Below are 18,577 nucleotides of genomic sequence, written 5' to 3' on the forward strand. Positions count from 1 at the left end.
ATCTATTTTCACCCTTTCCAGTATTTCCCGGACTTCTTCCCTACATACCTCAAAGCCATCCATTCTAATCACTTGTGACTCAATATTCACATCAGCAACAATGTCCTGTTCCTGAGAGAATACTGACGAAAAGTATTGATTTAGTGTCTCTCCAATCTCCTCCGCCTCCACGCACAACTTCCCTCTACTATCCTTGACTGGACCGATACCTACCCTAGTCATCCTTTTATTCCTGACATACCTATAGAAAGCCTTTAGATTTTCCCTAATCCTACCAACTAAGGACTTTTCATGTCCCCTTCTCTCTGTTCTTAGCTCTCTCTTTAGATCCTTCCTGGCTACCTTATAACTCTCAATCGCCCCAACTTCACTCCTCATCTTAACATAGGCCGCCCTCTTCCTTTTCACAAGGGATTCCAATTCCTTATTAAACCACGGCTCCCTCACAAGACCCTTTCCTCCCTGCCTGACTGGTACACACTTATCAAGGACACCCAATAGCTGCTCCTTGAACAAGCTCCACATATCATTTGTGTCCTTCCCTTGAAGCCTATTTTTCCAATCCACGCATCCTAAGTCATGCCTCACCGCATCATAATTTCCCTGCCCCCAGCTATAACTCCTGCCCTGCAGTGCACACTTATCCCTCCCCATCACTAGAGTAAAAGTCACCAAGTTGTGGTCACTGTCCCTGAAGTGCTCACCTACCTCCAAGTCTAACACCTGGCCTGGTTCATTACCTAGAACCAAATCCAGTATAGCCTCACCCCTTGTTGGCCTGTCTATCCTTGTCACCAACAATTCCACCAAGTGGTGTTCAACATGGAGGAGTACTGATAATCAGCAGGGACTTTGCTTACCCATGTTTGACCTGATGCTATAAAACAATAAGGGGTCTGGCGTCAATTTTCAGGACTCCAGGGAAACTCCCTCTAAACGTATACCATGACCTCTACTGAGTCAGCCTCTGTACGTTCGGTCATTCAAGACAGGGAGGTTATGTGGGCTTCATGTCATGCAGCCTTACATGACTGCATAGGGTGCAGGCTGCAATGACATGACCGAGTCATCAACTTCAGGTTGAGATCACATCACAGCAGTTTGATGGGGAAGGCCACTTTCTCAAGATTTGTACCAGAAGAAGAAGAAAATTGGGTTTGGCTTTTCAATACAGTCATGTCTCAATCTCTCTTCCCTGGTTTAAATGCCAATGTATCAGGCAACAGACTGCACATAAAAAAACCTTTTTAATTTTGAAAATGCAAAACTCTGTGTAGAATGTGTGGGGAATAATAGAATTCTTTTCCAGACAAGCAGTATGTTTTTGGCTGCTGAATATTGTAGTTTATGTTCTTTTGTATAAGTTCCACCTACTGTGTGAAGGTTGAACAAAGGTTCAAGAGAATTAGTCCCTAATTGACAATATGAAAATCTCAAGAAAAAGTTTGTTTTCTGATATTTTTAAAGTCCCATTAAAACTTAACCAAATTAAAACTAAACAGCACAATAGAGGATTGTTGTTGTTTTCTAAAAGTTGTCATTGTTGTTCATTCTGAAAAATGTGTTGCTGGTGGGCGGCACGGTGGCACAGTGGTTAGCACTGCTGCCTCACAGCACCAGAGACCTGGGTTCAATTCCCGCCTCAGGCGACTGACTGTGTGGAGTTTGCACGTTCTCCCAGTGTCTGCGTGGGTTTCCTCCAGGTGCTCCAGTTTTCTCCCACAGTCCAAAGATGTGCGGGTCAGGTGAATTGGCCATGCCAAATTGCCCCTAGTGTTAGGTAAGGGGTAAATGTAGGGGTATGGGTGGGTTACGCTTCGGCGGGTCAGTGTGGACTTGTTGGGCCGAAGGGCCTGTTTCCACACTGTAAGTAATCTAATCTAATCTAAAAGCACAGCAGGTCAGGCAGCATCCAAGGAGCAGGAGGATCGACGTTTTGGGCATAATCCCTTCCTCAGGAATGAGGAGGGTGTGCCAAGCAGGCTAAGATAAAAGGTAGGGAGGAGCGTTGGGAATGCGATAGGTGGAAGGAGGTTAAAGGTGAGGGTGATAAGCCGGAGAGGTCGGGAAGAAGATTGCAGGTCAAGAAGGCGGTGCTGAGTCCGAGGGTCGGGACTGAGATAAGGTTGGGGGGGCAAATGAGGAAGCTGGAGAAATCTGCATTCATCCCTTGTGGTTGGAGGATTGCTAGGCGGAAGATGAGGCACTCTTCCTCCAGGCGTCATGTTGTCATGGTCTGGTGATGAAGGAGGTCAAGGATCTACATGTCCTTGGCGAAGTGGGAGGGGGAGTTAAAGTGTTCAGCCACGGGGCGGTTGGGTTGGTTGATGCGGGCGTCCCAGAGGGGTTCTCTGAAACGTTCCGCAAGTAGGCGACCTACCACCCCACCAACCTCCAGATACATCATATCATCCTTTGTCATTTCCACCACCTCCAAACAGACCCCACCACCAAGGACATATTTCCCTCCCCTCCCCTATCAGCGTTCCAGAAAGACCACTCCCTCCGCGACTCCCTCGTCAGATCCACACCCCCCACCAACCCAACCTCCACTCCTGGCACCTTTCCCTGCAACCGCAAGAAGTGCAAAACTTGCTCCCACACCTCTACCCATGTCTGCCACAAATTCACCTGCACCTCCACACACATCATTTACTGCATCCGCTGCACCCGATGTGGTCTCCTCTACATTGGGGAGAGGGGCCGCCTAGTTGCGGAACGTTTCAGAAAACACCTCTGGGACACCCACACCAACCAACCCAACCGCCCCGTGTGTGAAAGCTTGGTAAAATGTGTATAGGTATGATGGAGTATAAGCCTGTGAGAGGGAGAGAGGGAGAGAGGGGGGGGGGGGGGGGGGGGGGGGGGGGGTGGGAAGAGGGGGGGATGTGACTCGGCCAATGGCGACTATCTCATACGCTGCAGGCAAGAATGCCCACAGACCTAGCAGACACTACAACAACGGATGAATGGACACCGCACAACAATCACAAGACAGGGGCATTCCCTCCCAGTAGAGGAACACTTCAGCAGTCAGAGACATTCAGCCTCAGACTTTCAGGTGACAATCCTCCAAGACGGACTTCAGGATAGGCAACAACACAAAGTAGCTGAGCAGACCCTGATAGCCAAGTTCAGTACCGGTGAGGATAGGCTGAACCAGGACCTTCGGTTCATCTAACACTACAGGTGACCAGGCTACACTATTCACACACACACACACACACACACACACACACACACACACACACACCCCCTCAGGCTTATACTCCATCACACCCATACACCAACTTTACCATGCATTCACACACACATGAACACATTCTCTCACATGCACTCACACTCTCTTGCATGATGCAAAAGCCTATGGGGTGAATTTGCATTTGCAGATACATTCCATTTTGCTCAGAAAATGCACAATCTGCAGGCAGTCAATACATGTAACATTTTGTAAATTTCACTTTGGGATACTGCCAGACTAACCTTAACACCTTTAAAGCATTTTCTGAGCTGAGATATCACCTTTTGTTATAAAACCTCAAGTTATCATGAGAAGGTGACTTAAAAGTAGCTCTGGGATTTACATATTAATGAACCGAAACATTCTAAAAGATGAAAGATTTAACAATCCAGGTTTGTTCGCTATATCATATCAGTTGCATGACACTATAATCTTTTGCTACAAATTCTGTGTCTTATGGTCTTGTTTTCCCCAACCACCTGCTGAAGGAGCAGCGCTTCAAAGGTTAGTACTTTCAAATAAACCTGTTGGACTATAACCTGGTGTTGTGTGATTTTTAACTATTTTAAAACAAATAGAATTATGGTCACTCGTCCCAAAGTGCTTCCCCACTGACACCTCAGTTACTTGCCCGGTCTCATTTTCCAAGAGGAGGTCAAGTTTGGCCCTTCTCTAACACAGCCATTTATATATTGATTGAGAAAGTTTTCTTGAACACACCTAAATTACTCCACCTCCAAGCCTTTAACACTATGGCAGTCCTAGTCGATGTTTGGAAAGTTAAAATCCCCAACCATTACAACCCCATTATTCTTACAGTTATCTGTGATCTTCCAACAGATTTGCTCCTCAATTTCCCACTGACTACTGGGTGCCTCTTGTGATTTTACTAAGTGATCACCCCCCTCTTATTTCTCTGTTCCACCCAAACAGCTTCAGGAATATTCACCAAGTTCTGCCATGATATTTCCCTAATCAAAAATCAACTCCTGCTCCTCATTTGCCTCATCTCTTATCCTTCCTATAGCATCTGTACTGAAGAACGTGGAGTTGTTAGTCCTGTCCCTCTCTCAGCCATGTTTCTGCATTAGCTATGCTATCCCAGTCCCATGTTCACACTCATGTCTCAAGTTCATCTGCCTTACCTATCAGACCTCTTGTATTGAAATAAATTCAGTTTAATTATCATTCTTCTCGTTCTCTACCGTGCTCTTGCCTGCCTTGTCGATTTAACTTGTTCTCTTTAACTTCTGCACTAGCCTCAACTTTCTCTTTTGTCTCATTGCTGTTTGGGGTCCCTGCCAGACCCAGGGGTGCAGGTTCATAATTCCTTGAAAGTGGCAGCAAGTAAACCAGATCGTGAAGACTGCATTTGGCACGCTGGATTTCATTGGTTAGAGGATAGAGTACAGGAGTTGCAACATCATGTTACAAATGTACAAGACCACATGTGGAGTACTGCATATAATTCTGATCTCCTTGCTATAGAAAGGATGTTGTAAATCTGATAAGGGTGCAAAATAATTTACAATGGTGTTACTTAGACTGGAAAGTTCAAATTAAAAGGACAGACAGGGTCTTTTTTACCCCAGAGCACAGTATGCTGAGGGGTGACCTTATAACATCATGAGGGGCATATATAAAGTCTTTATTAGGGGAGTTCAAAATTAGAGGGCATAGATTTAAAGGTGAGAGAGGAAAGATTTAAAAGGGACCCGAGGGGCAACTTTTTAATGCTGTCTCATGGACTAGTCAACCAACAGCCTGATAGTCACACTTATAGAATCATACCAAATAAATGCTATGACACGGGTAAACCCTTCTGATTAATTTAAACTATTTACCTGGGTGGCAACTTTCAGAGATCTATGTACATGGACACCAAGATCCCTCTGCTCATCCACACTACCAAGTAGCCTACCATTAGCCCAGTAATCCATCTTGTTACTCCTACCAAAGTGAATGACTTCACACTTAGCTACATTAAACTCCATTTGCCACCTTTCTGCCCAGCTCTGCAACTTTTATATATCCCACTTTAAAGTCTGGTTGAAGATTTGTAGCTCGGGTGTCCGTTGTTGTGGTTCTGTTCGCCGAGCTGGAAGTTTTTGCTGCAAACGTTTCGTTCCCTGGCTAGGGAACATCATCAGTGCTATTGGAGCCTCCTGAGAAGCGCTGCTTTGATGTTTCTTCCGGTATTTATAGTGGTTTGTTCTTGCCGCTTCCGGGTGTCAGTTTCAGCTGTAGTGGTTTGTATATTGGGTCCAGGTCTATGTGTCTGGACATAGACCTGGACCCAATATACAAACCACTACAGCTGAAACTGACACCCGGAAACGGCAAGAAGATCCATCAACAGATTTTTGCATGGGATAAATCCTATGAAAATTCAAGAGGCCAAGACCTATTTAAAAATCAACAATGTTATTTCTTAAAGTATAACAGAGAATAATCAAGTAACAACTATATACAACTCCTTCCTCTAACCTATCTTTTACTTTCCCTTCTATAATACTAGTTCGATAAAACCCCTGAGTAAGATTTAGCATTAGTCAGACCAAAGCTAAAATACTGAGAACAGTTTGGGGCCCTTTATCTAAGGAAAGTTATACTGATAGTGGAGTCAATCCAGAGAAGGTTCACTAGGCTGATACCAGGAATGGAGGGACTGTCTCATGAAGTGAGGTTGAGTAGACTGGGCCTGTACTCACTATAGTTCAGAATAATAGGTGGTGACCTTATTGAAACACCCAAGAATCTTAGGGGACTTGACAGGGTACGTGCAAAAAAGTTGTTTACCCTTGTGGACTAGTTTTAGAGCAGTGGGCATAATCTCAGAATAAGGGGTCACATATTTAAAAAGAGAGATGAGAAGAAATTTCTTCACTTGGTGATTAGTAAATCTGTTGAATTATTTACCATTGAGAACTGCTGAAACTGGATCATTAAGTATATTCAAGGTTGCATTGGATAGATGATTTTTAAATCAGTGAGGGAATCAAAGGCCATGGAATTAAGGCAGGGAAGTGGAGTTGAGGATTATCATGTCAGCCATGATCTCACTAAATGACAAGCAGATTTAATGAGCCAAATGGTCTTCTTCTGCCCCTACATCTCATGGCCTTATGACAATGGATGTTTCAAGAAGCTCTAACGAAACTTGAGTCCACGGGAATTAGGGAGAAAAATGCTCCACTGTTTGCAGTCATACCAAACACAAAGAACAATAGTTATGGTTACTGAAGGTCGGTCTTCTCAGCTTCAGGACACCTCTGCACAAGTTCCTTAAGCTCATGTCCTAAGCCCAACCATCTTCAGCCTCTTTAGCAATACCCTTCTCAAGATGAAAAGTGACCACTTTGCTGATGGTTGCACTATTCACAACTTCTCAGATACTGAAGCAGTCTGTGTTCAAAAGCAGGAAGACATGGATAATGTCCAGATTTGGGCTGACAAATGGCAAGTAATATATGTGCTACACAAGTGCCAGGCTATGATTATCTCCAACAAGAGAAAATCTAACCATCGCCTCATGGCACTAGCATCACTGAATTCTTCCATTTACACTTGCTTACAAATCCTTGAAAATATACACCTTGCGCACTTCGTCCCTCACACCTTAACAATTCATTTTCATGAGACAGGCTTGAATAAAAAGTCATATTATTAAACCTACACAATGTCATTCTGAAATCTTTTTGTTATAATAATGTTCACTGTATAACGAAACAAGATACAGTTCTGCAACAATTGGAAAATGTTGCTACATAAAAAAAATTGACGACAGGCAATTAATATTATTTCTGCATTTAGAAAGTAACTTGGTTTTTTTGTTTTCTCAGACTCAATCTGGATAGCAGGAGCTGAAATTGGCCTGTCGCAAAGATGTTACAACAGTTGTTCTGGGGGATTTCAACATGAGGGTAGACTGGGAGAATCAGGATGGTATTGGACCTCAAGAACGAGACTTTGTGGAGTGCCTCCAAGATGGATTCTTAGAACAGCTGGTGTTGGAGCCTACCAGGGAGAAGGCAATTTTAGATCTGGTATTGTGCAACAAACTAGGATCAGTTCATTCCAAAAGGGAAGAAAGATCCTAGGAGGAGGCATGGGTGGCTGTGGCTGACGAGGGAAGTTAAGAAACATATAAAAGTTAAAAGAGAAAAAGTATAACATAGCAAAGATAAGTGGGAAAACAGAGGACTGGGAAGCTTTTAAAGAACAACAGAGGATTACCAAGAAGGAAATACGCAGAGGAAAAATGAGGTATGACGGTAAACTGGCCAAAAATGTAAAGGAGGATAGTAAAAGCTTTTTTTAGGTACGTGAAAGGCAAAAAAATGGTTAAGACTAAAATTGGGCCCTTGAAGACAGAAACAGGGCAATATATTTCGGAGAACAAAGAAATGGCAGAAGAATTGAATTGGTACTTCAGATCTGTGTTCACTCGGGAAGACACAAGCAATCTCCCCGAGGTAACAGTGGCTGAAGGACCTGAGCTTAAGGGAATTTATATTTGCCAGGAACTGGTGTTGGAGAGACTGTTAAGTCTGAAGGCTGATAAATCCCCGGGCCCGATGGTCTACATCCCAGGGTACTGAAGGAGGTGGCTCGAGAAATCGCGGATGCGTGGGTGATTATTTTCCAGAGTTCGATAGATTCAGGATCAGTTCCTACGGATTGGAGGGTAGCTAATGTTGTACCACTTTTTAAGAAAGGTGGAGAGAGAAAGCAGGAAATTATTGACCAGTTAGTCTGACCTCAGTGGTGGGAAAGATGCTGGAGTCTATTATAAAGGATGAAATTACGGCACATCTGGATAGTAGTAACAGGATAGGTCAGAGTCAGCATGGATTTATGAAGGGGAAATCATGCTTGACTAATCTTCTGGAATTTTTTGAGGATGTAACTCTGAAGATGGACGAGGGAGATCCAGTAGATGTAATGTACCTGGACTTTCAGAAAGCTTTTGATAAAGTCCCACATAGGAGGTTAGTGAGCAAAATTAGGGCGCATGGTATTGGGGGCAAAGTACTAACTTGGACTGAAAGTTGGTTGGCTGACAGGAAACAAAGAGTAGTGATAAACGGCTCCATTTCGGAATGGCAGGCAGTGACCAGTGGGGTACCGCAGGGATCAGTGCTGGGACCGCAGCTTTTTACAATATATATTAATGATATAGAAGATGGTATTAGTAATAACATTAGCAAATTTGCTGATAAAACTAAGCTAGGTGGCAGGGTGAAATGTGAGGAGGATGTTAGGAGATTACAGGGTGACCTGGACAGGTTAGGTGAGTGGTCAGCTGCATGGCAGGTGCAGTTTAATGTGAATAAATGTATGGTTATCCACTTTGGTGGCAAGAACAGGAAGGCAGATTACTACCTAAATGGAATCAATTTAGGTAAAGGGGCAGTACAAAGAGATCTGGGTGTTCTTGTACACCAGTCAATGAAGGCAAGCATGCAGGTACAGCAGATAGTGAAGAAAGCTAATAGCATGCTGGCCTTCATAACAAGAGGGATTGAGTATAGAAGCAAAGAGGTTCTTCTGCAGCTGTACAGGGCCCTGGTGAGACCACACCTGGAGTATTTTGTGCAGTTCTGGTCTCCAAATTTGAGGTAAGACATTCTGGCTATTGAGGGAGTGCAGCGTAAGTTCACGAGGTCAATTCCTGGAATGGCGGGACTATCTTACGCTGAAAGACTGGAGCGACTGGGCTTGTATACCCTTGAGTTTAGAAGACTGAGAGGGGATCTGATTGAGACATAAGATTATTAAAGGATTGGACACTCTGGAGGCAGGAAACATGTTTCCGCTGATGGGTGAGTGCCAAACCAGAGGACACAGCTTAAAAATACAGGGTAGACCATTTAGGTCAGAGATAAGGAGAAACTTCTTCACCCAGAGAGTGGTGGCTGTGTGGAATGCTCTGCCCCAGTCTCTGGATTCATTTAAGAAAGAGTTGGATAGAGCTCTCAAGGATAGTGGAATCAAGGGTTATGGAGATAAGGCAGGAACAGGCTACTGATTAAGGGTGATCTGCCATGATCACATTGAGTGGTGATGCAGGCTCGAAGGGCAGAATGGCCTACTCCTGCACCTATTGTCTATTACACTACTTGTGTTGATTCAATTAAGACATGTCACATGATTTTGCTAACCCTATCGACTTAGACAAACACTACGGGCAGGATTTCACTTAAAAATATCAGAATATTCTTTATTCATTCTTGGGATGAGGGTGTCTCTGACTAAGTCAGTATTTATTGCCCAGCTGTGGGTCTGGAGTCACACATAAGCCAGGCCAGGTAAGGATGGCAGTTTCCTTCCCTAAGGGACATTGGGGAATCAGATGGGTTTTTTCCAAATCGGCAATGGATTCATAGTCATCATTAGACTAAATTCCACATTTTTATTGAATTCATATTCCAACATCTGCCTTGGCAGGACTTGAACGCAGATCCCCTCAACATTACCTAAGTTTCTGGATTAACAGTCTAACGATAATACCACTAGGCTATTGGTTCCCCCTAAGTAACACAGAAATTAGTCAGCAACTTGTCAAAAAGGACAAGATTTCCATGAATTCTGAAGATGCTATCTTGTACATTAGTTCCCTGTAATTTTGACAAAGTTTTCACATTTGCATATTAAATCTCTCCATTGAAGGTCAAGTCTAATAATTATCCTTTCAGTAACATTGCAAGTATTGTAAATGACTGCTTTTGAACTTCTTTTGACCAAATGGCAAATGATAATAAGTGTGGAGTGTTATTCATTCAGGTTGTCAATTGTTATTATTTTTCAAAATGTCAAATTTTGCATTTTCCTTTGCAATTTTTTTTCAGTCTTTCATGTTTCTCCATATCTTCGAGGAGAAAGTGAGGTCTGCAGATGCTGGAGATCAGAGCTGAAAATGTGTTGCTTGAAAAGCGCGAAGGGCTTATGCCCGAAACGTTGAATTTCCTGTTCCTTGGATGCTGCCTGACCTGCTGCGCTTTTCCAGCAACACATTTTCAGCTCTGTTTCTCCATATCTGCTTTGTCAGTGAACTTATATATTTTAAATGCACCCTTCAGTTTACGTCTGAATACTCAAATCACGTTGTTTAAAGAAATACCCTGTTAGTTCATTGTCTGCTGAAATCCCAAATACCCGGTTGCCCTTGTGGTGGATCAGTTCACACTTTCAGCAATTTGGTACATAGAAGTTACATAAAGTTAAACATGTACAAAAAAGTATCCAGTGTATACACACTAGCAAAATCTGGCCCTTTTTAATGTGAAAAGGGCTCTACTGCAGATAAAAAGTATTGTGCAAATGTTATACATGAAACTTAAAAAGGGAAAGCATCTTGAAACATTTTTCAGGATCAATGGCTGGGAGATTTTTTTAAAAGCTTACAGTGTCAATAGGTATAGTCCAGGTCAAACAGGAAAACTGTAAACATTTCATTACAATACATGTTAAAGCAAATACTTCATAAAATGTCTCAATTTCATTTCATAATCTACTGATATTGCTGTCAAATTTGTATTAAATACTGCCTCCTGGTGATGGAATACAATTCCTGCCTCAAGTAAAAGTCCTGTATAGCAAATTTCACCCTGATCAACTTGAATATTTTTCCTTTTCTTGTGCTCTTAACACAAAAATGCAACAGTGCCATTTTAAACTCTGTTCATTCTAAACATTAGAATTTTGCAATATTTAAAGTTACTGATCCTTTCTACCTTAAAATAAACCCAACTGAAATTTTAGCTAAAAATAACAATGATTATGCATTAACCTGAATTTTTTTTAAAAGGGATTTATGAAAGCAAGCATCAAAACAAAACATGGAGAATTCAATTGCAATGGCATTTCAAAATCATTAGGGCAGCAGGGTGGCTCAGTGGTTAGCACAGCTGCCTCACAGTACCAGGGTCGCAGGTTCCATTCCAGCCTTGGGTGACTGTCAGTGTGGAGTTTGCACATTCTCCCACTGTCTACATGGGTTTCCACTGGGTGCACCAGTTTCCTCCCACAGTCCAAAAATGTGCAGGTCGGGTAAACTGGACATGCTAAATTGCCCATAGTGCTAGGTGCATTAGTCAGACGGAAATGGGTCTGGGTGGGTTACTCTTCGGAGGGTCGGCGTGGACTGGTTGGGCGAAGGGCCTGTTTCCACACTGTGGGGAATTTAATCTAATCAAAACCTAACTTTAAATACTTATTTTCTTGATAGTAAAATAGACTTCGAAAAGCTTTCAGATTTCAAGCTTATTCACAACAGAAAAATCAACAAATTTTAGACTTTTTTCTATACAAGTTCAATATGAATGCTAACCATCACTGTTCACAATACAATCATGATGGAAGTAGATTTGTCCTAATGGGCAGATTATTTTGGCTAAATAAGCATCAAGAAAGAAATGAACACAGCATAAAATATATTGTGGTTGAATTGTATAATCCCTATAGCATGGAGACAGGCTATTCAGCCCATAGATTCCACACTGATCCTTTGAACAGCATCCCATTCAGACCCACAACCTTATCCCTATAACCACACATTTCCCATGGCTAATCCACCTAGCCTGCACGTCTTTGGTCTGTGGGAGGAAACCATAGCACCCAGAGGAAACTCACACAGACACTGGTAGAACGTTTGTATGGAGTGTGCACTGTCACCAGAGGGTGGAATTGAGCTCGGGTCTGTGGTGTTGTGAGGCAATGCTAACCACTGAGCCACCACGGATCCAAACAAATGACGAGAAGCATTTCTTTTCAGAGTGCCATCAGCATACACCAAGTACAGAATCCTGATAGACAATCAAAAAGGGACCTGAACAAGCTCCTGAGAGAACACAATTCATATTATAGTGAGAATAGCTGGGATTAGCAAAACTCATGAGTTACTATGGGATTTGCATACATTTCAGGAATGAGAATTTCAATACTGTCTTCCTAAGTTGACTTTAAATATTTTTCCCACCATACCAGAAAACTGCGCAAATTCAGAATATAGGGATGATGGCCATGTTTAAGAGACTCAAGAGTGTAATGCTGGAAAAGCACAGCAAGTCAGGCATCATCCAAGGTGCAAGAAAGTTGGTGTTTTGGGCATAAGCCCTTCATCAGGAATCCTGATGAAGGTATTATGCTCAAAACATCAATTCTCCTGCTCCTCGGATGCTGCCTGACCTGCTGTGCTTTTGCAGCACCACACTCTCGACTCTGATCTCCAGCATCTGCAATCCTTACTTTCTCCATGTTTAAAAGGCAGCCCAATTTTGAACAGAAAGGCTTTAAAAGGGACAAATATTCTTCTCCCATCATTCTTTTCCATTTGCAGGCCTGTAAACTGACATACAATTATACTTGAAGTCTATGGATAATAGACCAACAGTATAAAATTTAAATTTGTCTCAAAGTTTTTAAAATGTTAATAAAATTGGCTGCTATGGTATTGGCAAATACAGGTTCACTCAGATTGGAACTTCTGCATGTAAGCGACAATTACAATCACAATCATGTCCATCTGGGAAGATGGATGCAGCAAAGAAAAGCTTTCCACTGGAAAGGCGGGAGGAAACAGGGGAAAAATGCTTGAAATAAAAAAGCTACATGACATATCAATCTACAACATACTAGAAATTTTTTACATTCCCTGCAAGCAGCACACTATTTTCACATGCATGAAAATACCACTCAAGTCCTCTCACTGTACATAAAATTCCTCCAATTTATGTGAAGGCGGCATTATTATTTAAAGAGCATAACTGTGCTGTATTTTTAAATGGTGGCTTCTTTTCTGGAATTCACATCGTATAGTACCATTTACCCTTTATGCCTGAAGAATTTTTTTCCTCTCTAAAGTCAATTGGTTTACCTAATTAAAATAGAATTCTGGAAATAGACAGATTAAATGAGATTTGAAAAGTACAAAGGCAGATTAAAGTTTCAGGGTAATCCACTTCATTCTAGTGTTGATGAAATTCTTGAAACATTAACCTCTCTTTTCAGATGCTGAAGGACAAACGAAGCATTTTCAGAATTTTCTATTTCTGATCTCTCAACTCCAGAATTTGCATGTCTTTACATCTGGGATAGGACATCTTATTTAGCCAATGTTAAAGAACTAGAAATCTTTAATTTTGAAATCTGTCATTGTATTTTTACTAAATTATGTCAAGAACAGGAAAATTCTAACTGCATGAATTCTAAACAAAGATCAAAGGAAACTTGCATCTACACTTAACTACCAAAGTAAAGAAAGTTTCTTGACACCAAAATATCTAGAATTAGAAGTGACATTGGCAAAACGTGATCTAAATTAACTTAATTTATGTAATTCAGAGGCAATAAAAATGAAGTAACACATATTTATTTCTCTTTCTTAACTCATTTTGTGTTACATTGTTTAAACTGGATTTCAGTAGTCAACCCCCATTCAGGCCATGTTTTGGAGTTTAGCTCTGTTTTCTTATCTCACCAGACTAACAGGCCCTCAAGCATCGAATCTGTACTGGAATACAGGGAAATTGATGTAGCAGTGTAAACATTTAAAGCCAGCTCATGAAATCTAAGCTAAACAAGCAGCAGTATAAAATTGGCTGCCTACTCCAATAATATCTACAAAGTTTTACTTCACTATCAGGTTTATGGCCCTTCCCACAAATAAACAACTTACTTTTTATAGATTAAGAAATATTTTAACAAAAGGACATTATTAAAGAGATCAAAGAAGAAAAACAACTTTCACTCATTTCTCCTGAGGCAATTGTTCAACACCTTCAAAGTCTTCTAATTCAGGATTTACCATTAAATTTAATGATTCTCCAAATACTATGACTTTCAGCCAGGAAAGAATGTAAACAAATATTTTGCAATCAATACAAAATAATCATACGTTTTCCAAATCACCGTTGGAAAGAAAGACACAGTTACTACTTTAATTCAATACAGTAGATCCTAAATGCAGTAACTTACCATGAAATGCCAGGAAAAGACAGATTTACACCTCCAACGGCATAGATCTTATGAAGCATTTATAACATGCACTCACACAACTGAAATTGGCATCGTGTGTGTAACAGTGGTTTACTACAAAAGTATCAAAATATCTAAGTGTATAGTAAAACAGTATTCATACACAAAAATTGATGGCTAAATAGCAGTAAAGAGTAGCTTCATTACTCAGCATAAAATCATACCATACAGCTTCACTACTGGCACACTAATTTTAAGGATGCATTTAACTTGTAAACAAAACAAGCAAGCAATCCATTATTATTGCTGAACATGCTCCATAAAAACAAATTACTGTGCCCATCATTCACTAATCCTTGATTAGGATAGTCAAAGTGTAAAAAGAATAAACATTTTAACAGATTTCATAAAACATTCAACATACCTTTGTCTTTTCTCTTCCTCCTTCAAAACTTCATAGATTGCCACTAACTATAAACAAAAAAAAAGTCAAAATGCAAAGTACTTGAACTGAATTCCAAAATAGAAGACAGGCTAAAAAAAAAGGTTGTCCTTACTTGTCTAAATTGAATTTCTGCATTTTCATCTTTGTTTTTGTCCGGGTGTAAGATCAAAGACATTTTCCGATAGGCTTTCCTGATGTCTGCAGATGTAGCATCCTGCAAAATACAAAGTCGACTTTGTCAGAAATATATAAGGCTCTTAGCATAGTCTCTATGATCGAGGAAGACAGCAAAGCCAGTACAGCTCCTCAGGCAATGTAATCTGAGCAACACGAGCAATAGCCACGCTATGCATTCAGCTGCACATGACTAAAGAGTCTTTGGTTCGGACTTCCTATTCTTTACCACATCTCTGAACTACTGCAAGACAAAAAAGTCAATATATTTTTGCCAAAACCTTCTGGATAAGGACTTTGTTCAACAGTGAAGAAACAGGGAGGTGAATACAGCTGATTAATAACGTGAAACTGCTCAACAACAGAGGCACCTGCTTTCTGGGAGGCTGACTCTCCACTTATTCAATGTCTGCATGTTGGTGCAATGATTTTTTTTTAGAAATTGCATGTAATTTTAATATTTCTAGCAACTCTTTTTCCTTTGGCCAAATAGTGCTATCACCCTAAATGCAAGAGGGTTGTAGCTTCAAATTAGAAGAATTGACAAATCTGTACAACAAAAAGCAAGCAGTTTTTCAATTCCAAAATTAAGACATTATTGCACAAAGTGCTGTTTTGAAATTCAAAGTACGAAAGCAAATCTTACAGAATTTCATCTAACAAGTCTTGCTGTGTTATCGAAATTGCAAACAATTACTGCACAGCATAGCTGTCCAACATATTTGCATACATATTTCAGTGTAATTCAAATGTTATATAACTTTGATAACACCTAACCCCACTAACACAGAGATGAAAGTTATTTTCCCTCAAAGGCTTTCAATAAATAGATTACAAAATACGATTCATAAAATTGTAACCTTAAAACCACCAAACCTTTCTCAATTAGGAAATAGAAAAATAACTTGAAATGTGCAAAGATCTTCATGTTGTAGAACTTTATGTTTATCCTATTCCTAACACATTTTCAAATCCATGTTTAAATATCACTAATTTTAGCAAATCATCTGAAGCAGATGTCACATAAAAAATGTGGCTAATTTTAGAATTCTTAAAATATAAATTGCCCTCAGTACTGCAAATGGGCTGAGTTTAATTCAAACTGTGGCTCGAGTAACAGATTGACATTAACACGCAATAGTATGACAAGTGCTATCTATGCATTTAGCCCTCAGGTTCAATATTTCAGTTTCTAGTGTGCTTTGTTAATGATTTATGCTTTTAAAAAAAATGAAGAAGGAGCAGTACAAGAAACGACTTCTAAAGAATGTGACTAGCAGCACTGAATCATCTGCAGTACCTGAAGCAGATGAACTAAGACTTCAGATTACAATTTAAGGTTTAAAACTGAATGCTTGCTACTGAAACATTTGAAATCAATCTGTGCGCTAAGTAATTTCAAACTTAAAATAAAAAATATTCTGAAGGAATACTTTAACATAAAAGAAAAATATCTACAGTCCCTTTTGTACCCTCTCAATTTAGCAAATTGTTGGAATTCTCTATTAATCAAGCAGCCATATCCCATAATACTTGTATATTTTAAAACATTTTTGCAAAAATTGTGCAAATGCTGTTAAGAATTACAACAGTCAAAATGTCTGCATACAACTCAAAGCCTTCAACCATTCTGTGCTTTAACAAAAAGTGTACTAGGATAGCAAACATTTTTGTCTATATTACTCTATTGAATATCATGTTTATTAGATGTTTTCATAAAAACCTGTGTCATTTGTCATTATTTTAAATTATATTAAAGCTATTCATATGTCAACACAAAATACAATAATGTAAACTCAAATATTCCTGTTTAAGTGCCCTACGAGTGGCGCACAAATTAAACAAACAAACAAACAAACAAACAATTATAAAACTGCTACTTATCAAGGTACTACAAAGTTGCTGGTTTAAGAAAGACAGGAGAATCTACACCTAGCAAGTTATCTTGGTATTTAAAAAAAGCCTGTTTTGATAAAATGTAACATAAATGGATTATATTAAAAATAGCATGGAAAGAGAAGGGTTGCAAATGTAGGAATCAATATAAAATTAGAAAATATGAAAACATCTAACTGAAATTGAAAACACTGCATTTTACAGCTCTACTGTCAACAAAGTCTTGCTATTTAAAACTACAAATTGTTTGGTCTTACTTAGCAGTTTTGTATGCAGTTCTTTGTAATACTATTTTCAGATCTAGAATAATGAGCTGGCCTGGTTCACAGAGCTGTAAATCATCGGCTCCTATATACAGAGAAAACTGTTGTATTTACCTAAACATACTCCCTCCCTGCCTGTCCCATAATATGCCACAATAATCTTTCGGTGAAATCAACAGCCCAAATAAGAGCAAGGCTGCTGAACAAAGAGTTAGTTCATCATCTTGGAACAGATAAAAATGCAAAGCAACAATTTTAACGAACCAGATTAGAGAATGTTTTCAGAAAATTCAGACATTTACTTGATACATTTGTGATCAACTTCACTTTTTGGAGAATTAAATATTTTAATTTCCAAAACAGAAATTTCAAAACATTTTTGTTTACAAGTTGTAATTTGAATAAAGCTAATGGGAGAAGTAAACACAAACTTTCAAGTATACTTGAAATTACAGGCTCCAGGCTGCAGCTTATTTATTTATTACATTTCATTTTCAAGGCTATCAGAAAATTAGACCGTCAATTAAAAATTAAGCCCTGATTGGAACTATTCATCAGTTTTGTTCATATTGTCCTCAAAGCATTTCTCCAAATGTTGAAAAATATTCTGTTAATCATTTCTTGAACAATTTAAATAGATTGGCCATGCTCTCATTGTGAAACTTAACTCATTCAAATCAATTTTAATTAACTTTTAAGTAATTGAGCATCACAGGATGATGTCAATAAATGCACGTGTTATTGCACTAATTTGTTTCTGAATAAAATCTCTTTTTAAAAACTGGTTCTCCCCTCTACTCCTCAGGTTGCTTAAGTGTGGATCTTATTCCCATTTAGACAAAGAATTACTTGACTACACATAGCATCACAGCCAAACTAGCTCTGGCCCAATTCAACAGCCACAAATGCACATTTTGATCTGGGGCCATGATATCAATTCAGGCCAAAGTCATTTTATTTTTCTCTTTCCCCACATTGCTCTGGCCGATATCAGCTTAATTCAAGACATGCCAGAAATTAAACTTGGGTTGTTTGAACAATGATATAAAATAGTTTCATTACTATTAACCCTGAAATTTACACCAAGCCATACCAAGAGCAAACCTATAGTGTTCATCTCTAACATTTGTTTTTCCATTATCTGAGTGGAAATATTGGCAAGTTAACACCTTCTCAAAAATAACAGTTGTGAAGATAGCCAGTGAAGTGCACATCTACATGTATTCCACAACAATTTCTGTGCCGCTGGTTCTCAACAGAATTACATCAATTTCTGTTTAAAAATAAAATAATTATGAAACATTTGCCATTTTAACCCATTTGACAAAAATGCAAGTTATCATGGAAACTACCAGGTTATACAGTACAATGAAACTAAATTAACAGATGTGGCTGAACAAACAGAATTAGCATAGTACACTGGGTAAGTGACTCTCTTTACAAATATCAATTTAAGTAGTCCTCTATCTCAGACTTAGTGCCTCAGCACTCAACATTTACCTAAGATATTTTTTATACAAAAAAGAAAATCCAATTTAAAAAATCCATGCTATCAAAATTTTTATGCAATATGCTTCAATT

General features: G+C 39.5%; 1 protein-coding gene across 1 annotated transcript in view; it reads right to left on the minus strand.

The window, feature by feature from the left end:
- The window catches only part of dnajc1 (DnaJ (Hsp40) homolog, subfamily C, member 1), a 245,310-nt gene that overhangs the window by 174,610 nt on the left and 52,123 nt on the right, over nt 1–18,577 (minus strand). Inside the window, exons 2-3 of the mRNA XM_060824995.1 lie at nt 14,776–14,877; nt 14,643–14,689 (exon numbers count right to left, since the gene is read on the minus strand). Of these exons, the coding sequence (XP_060680978.1) occupies nt 14,643–14,689; nt 14,776–14,877 (149 nt within the window). The remainder of the gene's footprint in view (nt 1–14,642; nt 14,690–14,775; nt 14,878–18,577) is intronic.

The sequence above is a fragment of the Hemiscyllium ocellatum genome, chromosome 5 (genome assembly GCF_020745735.1).
Source record: "Hemiscyllium ocellatum isolate sHemOce1 chromosome 5, sHemOce1.pat.X.cur, whole genome shotgun sequence".
NCBI classification, from domain to species: domain Eukaryota; kingdom Metazoa; phylum Chordata; class Chondrichthyes; order Orectolobiformes; family Hemiscylliidae; genus Hemiscyllium; species Hemiscyllium ocellatum.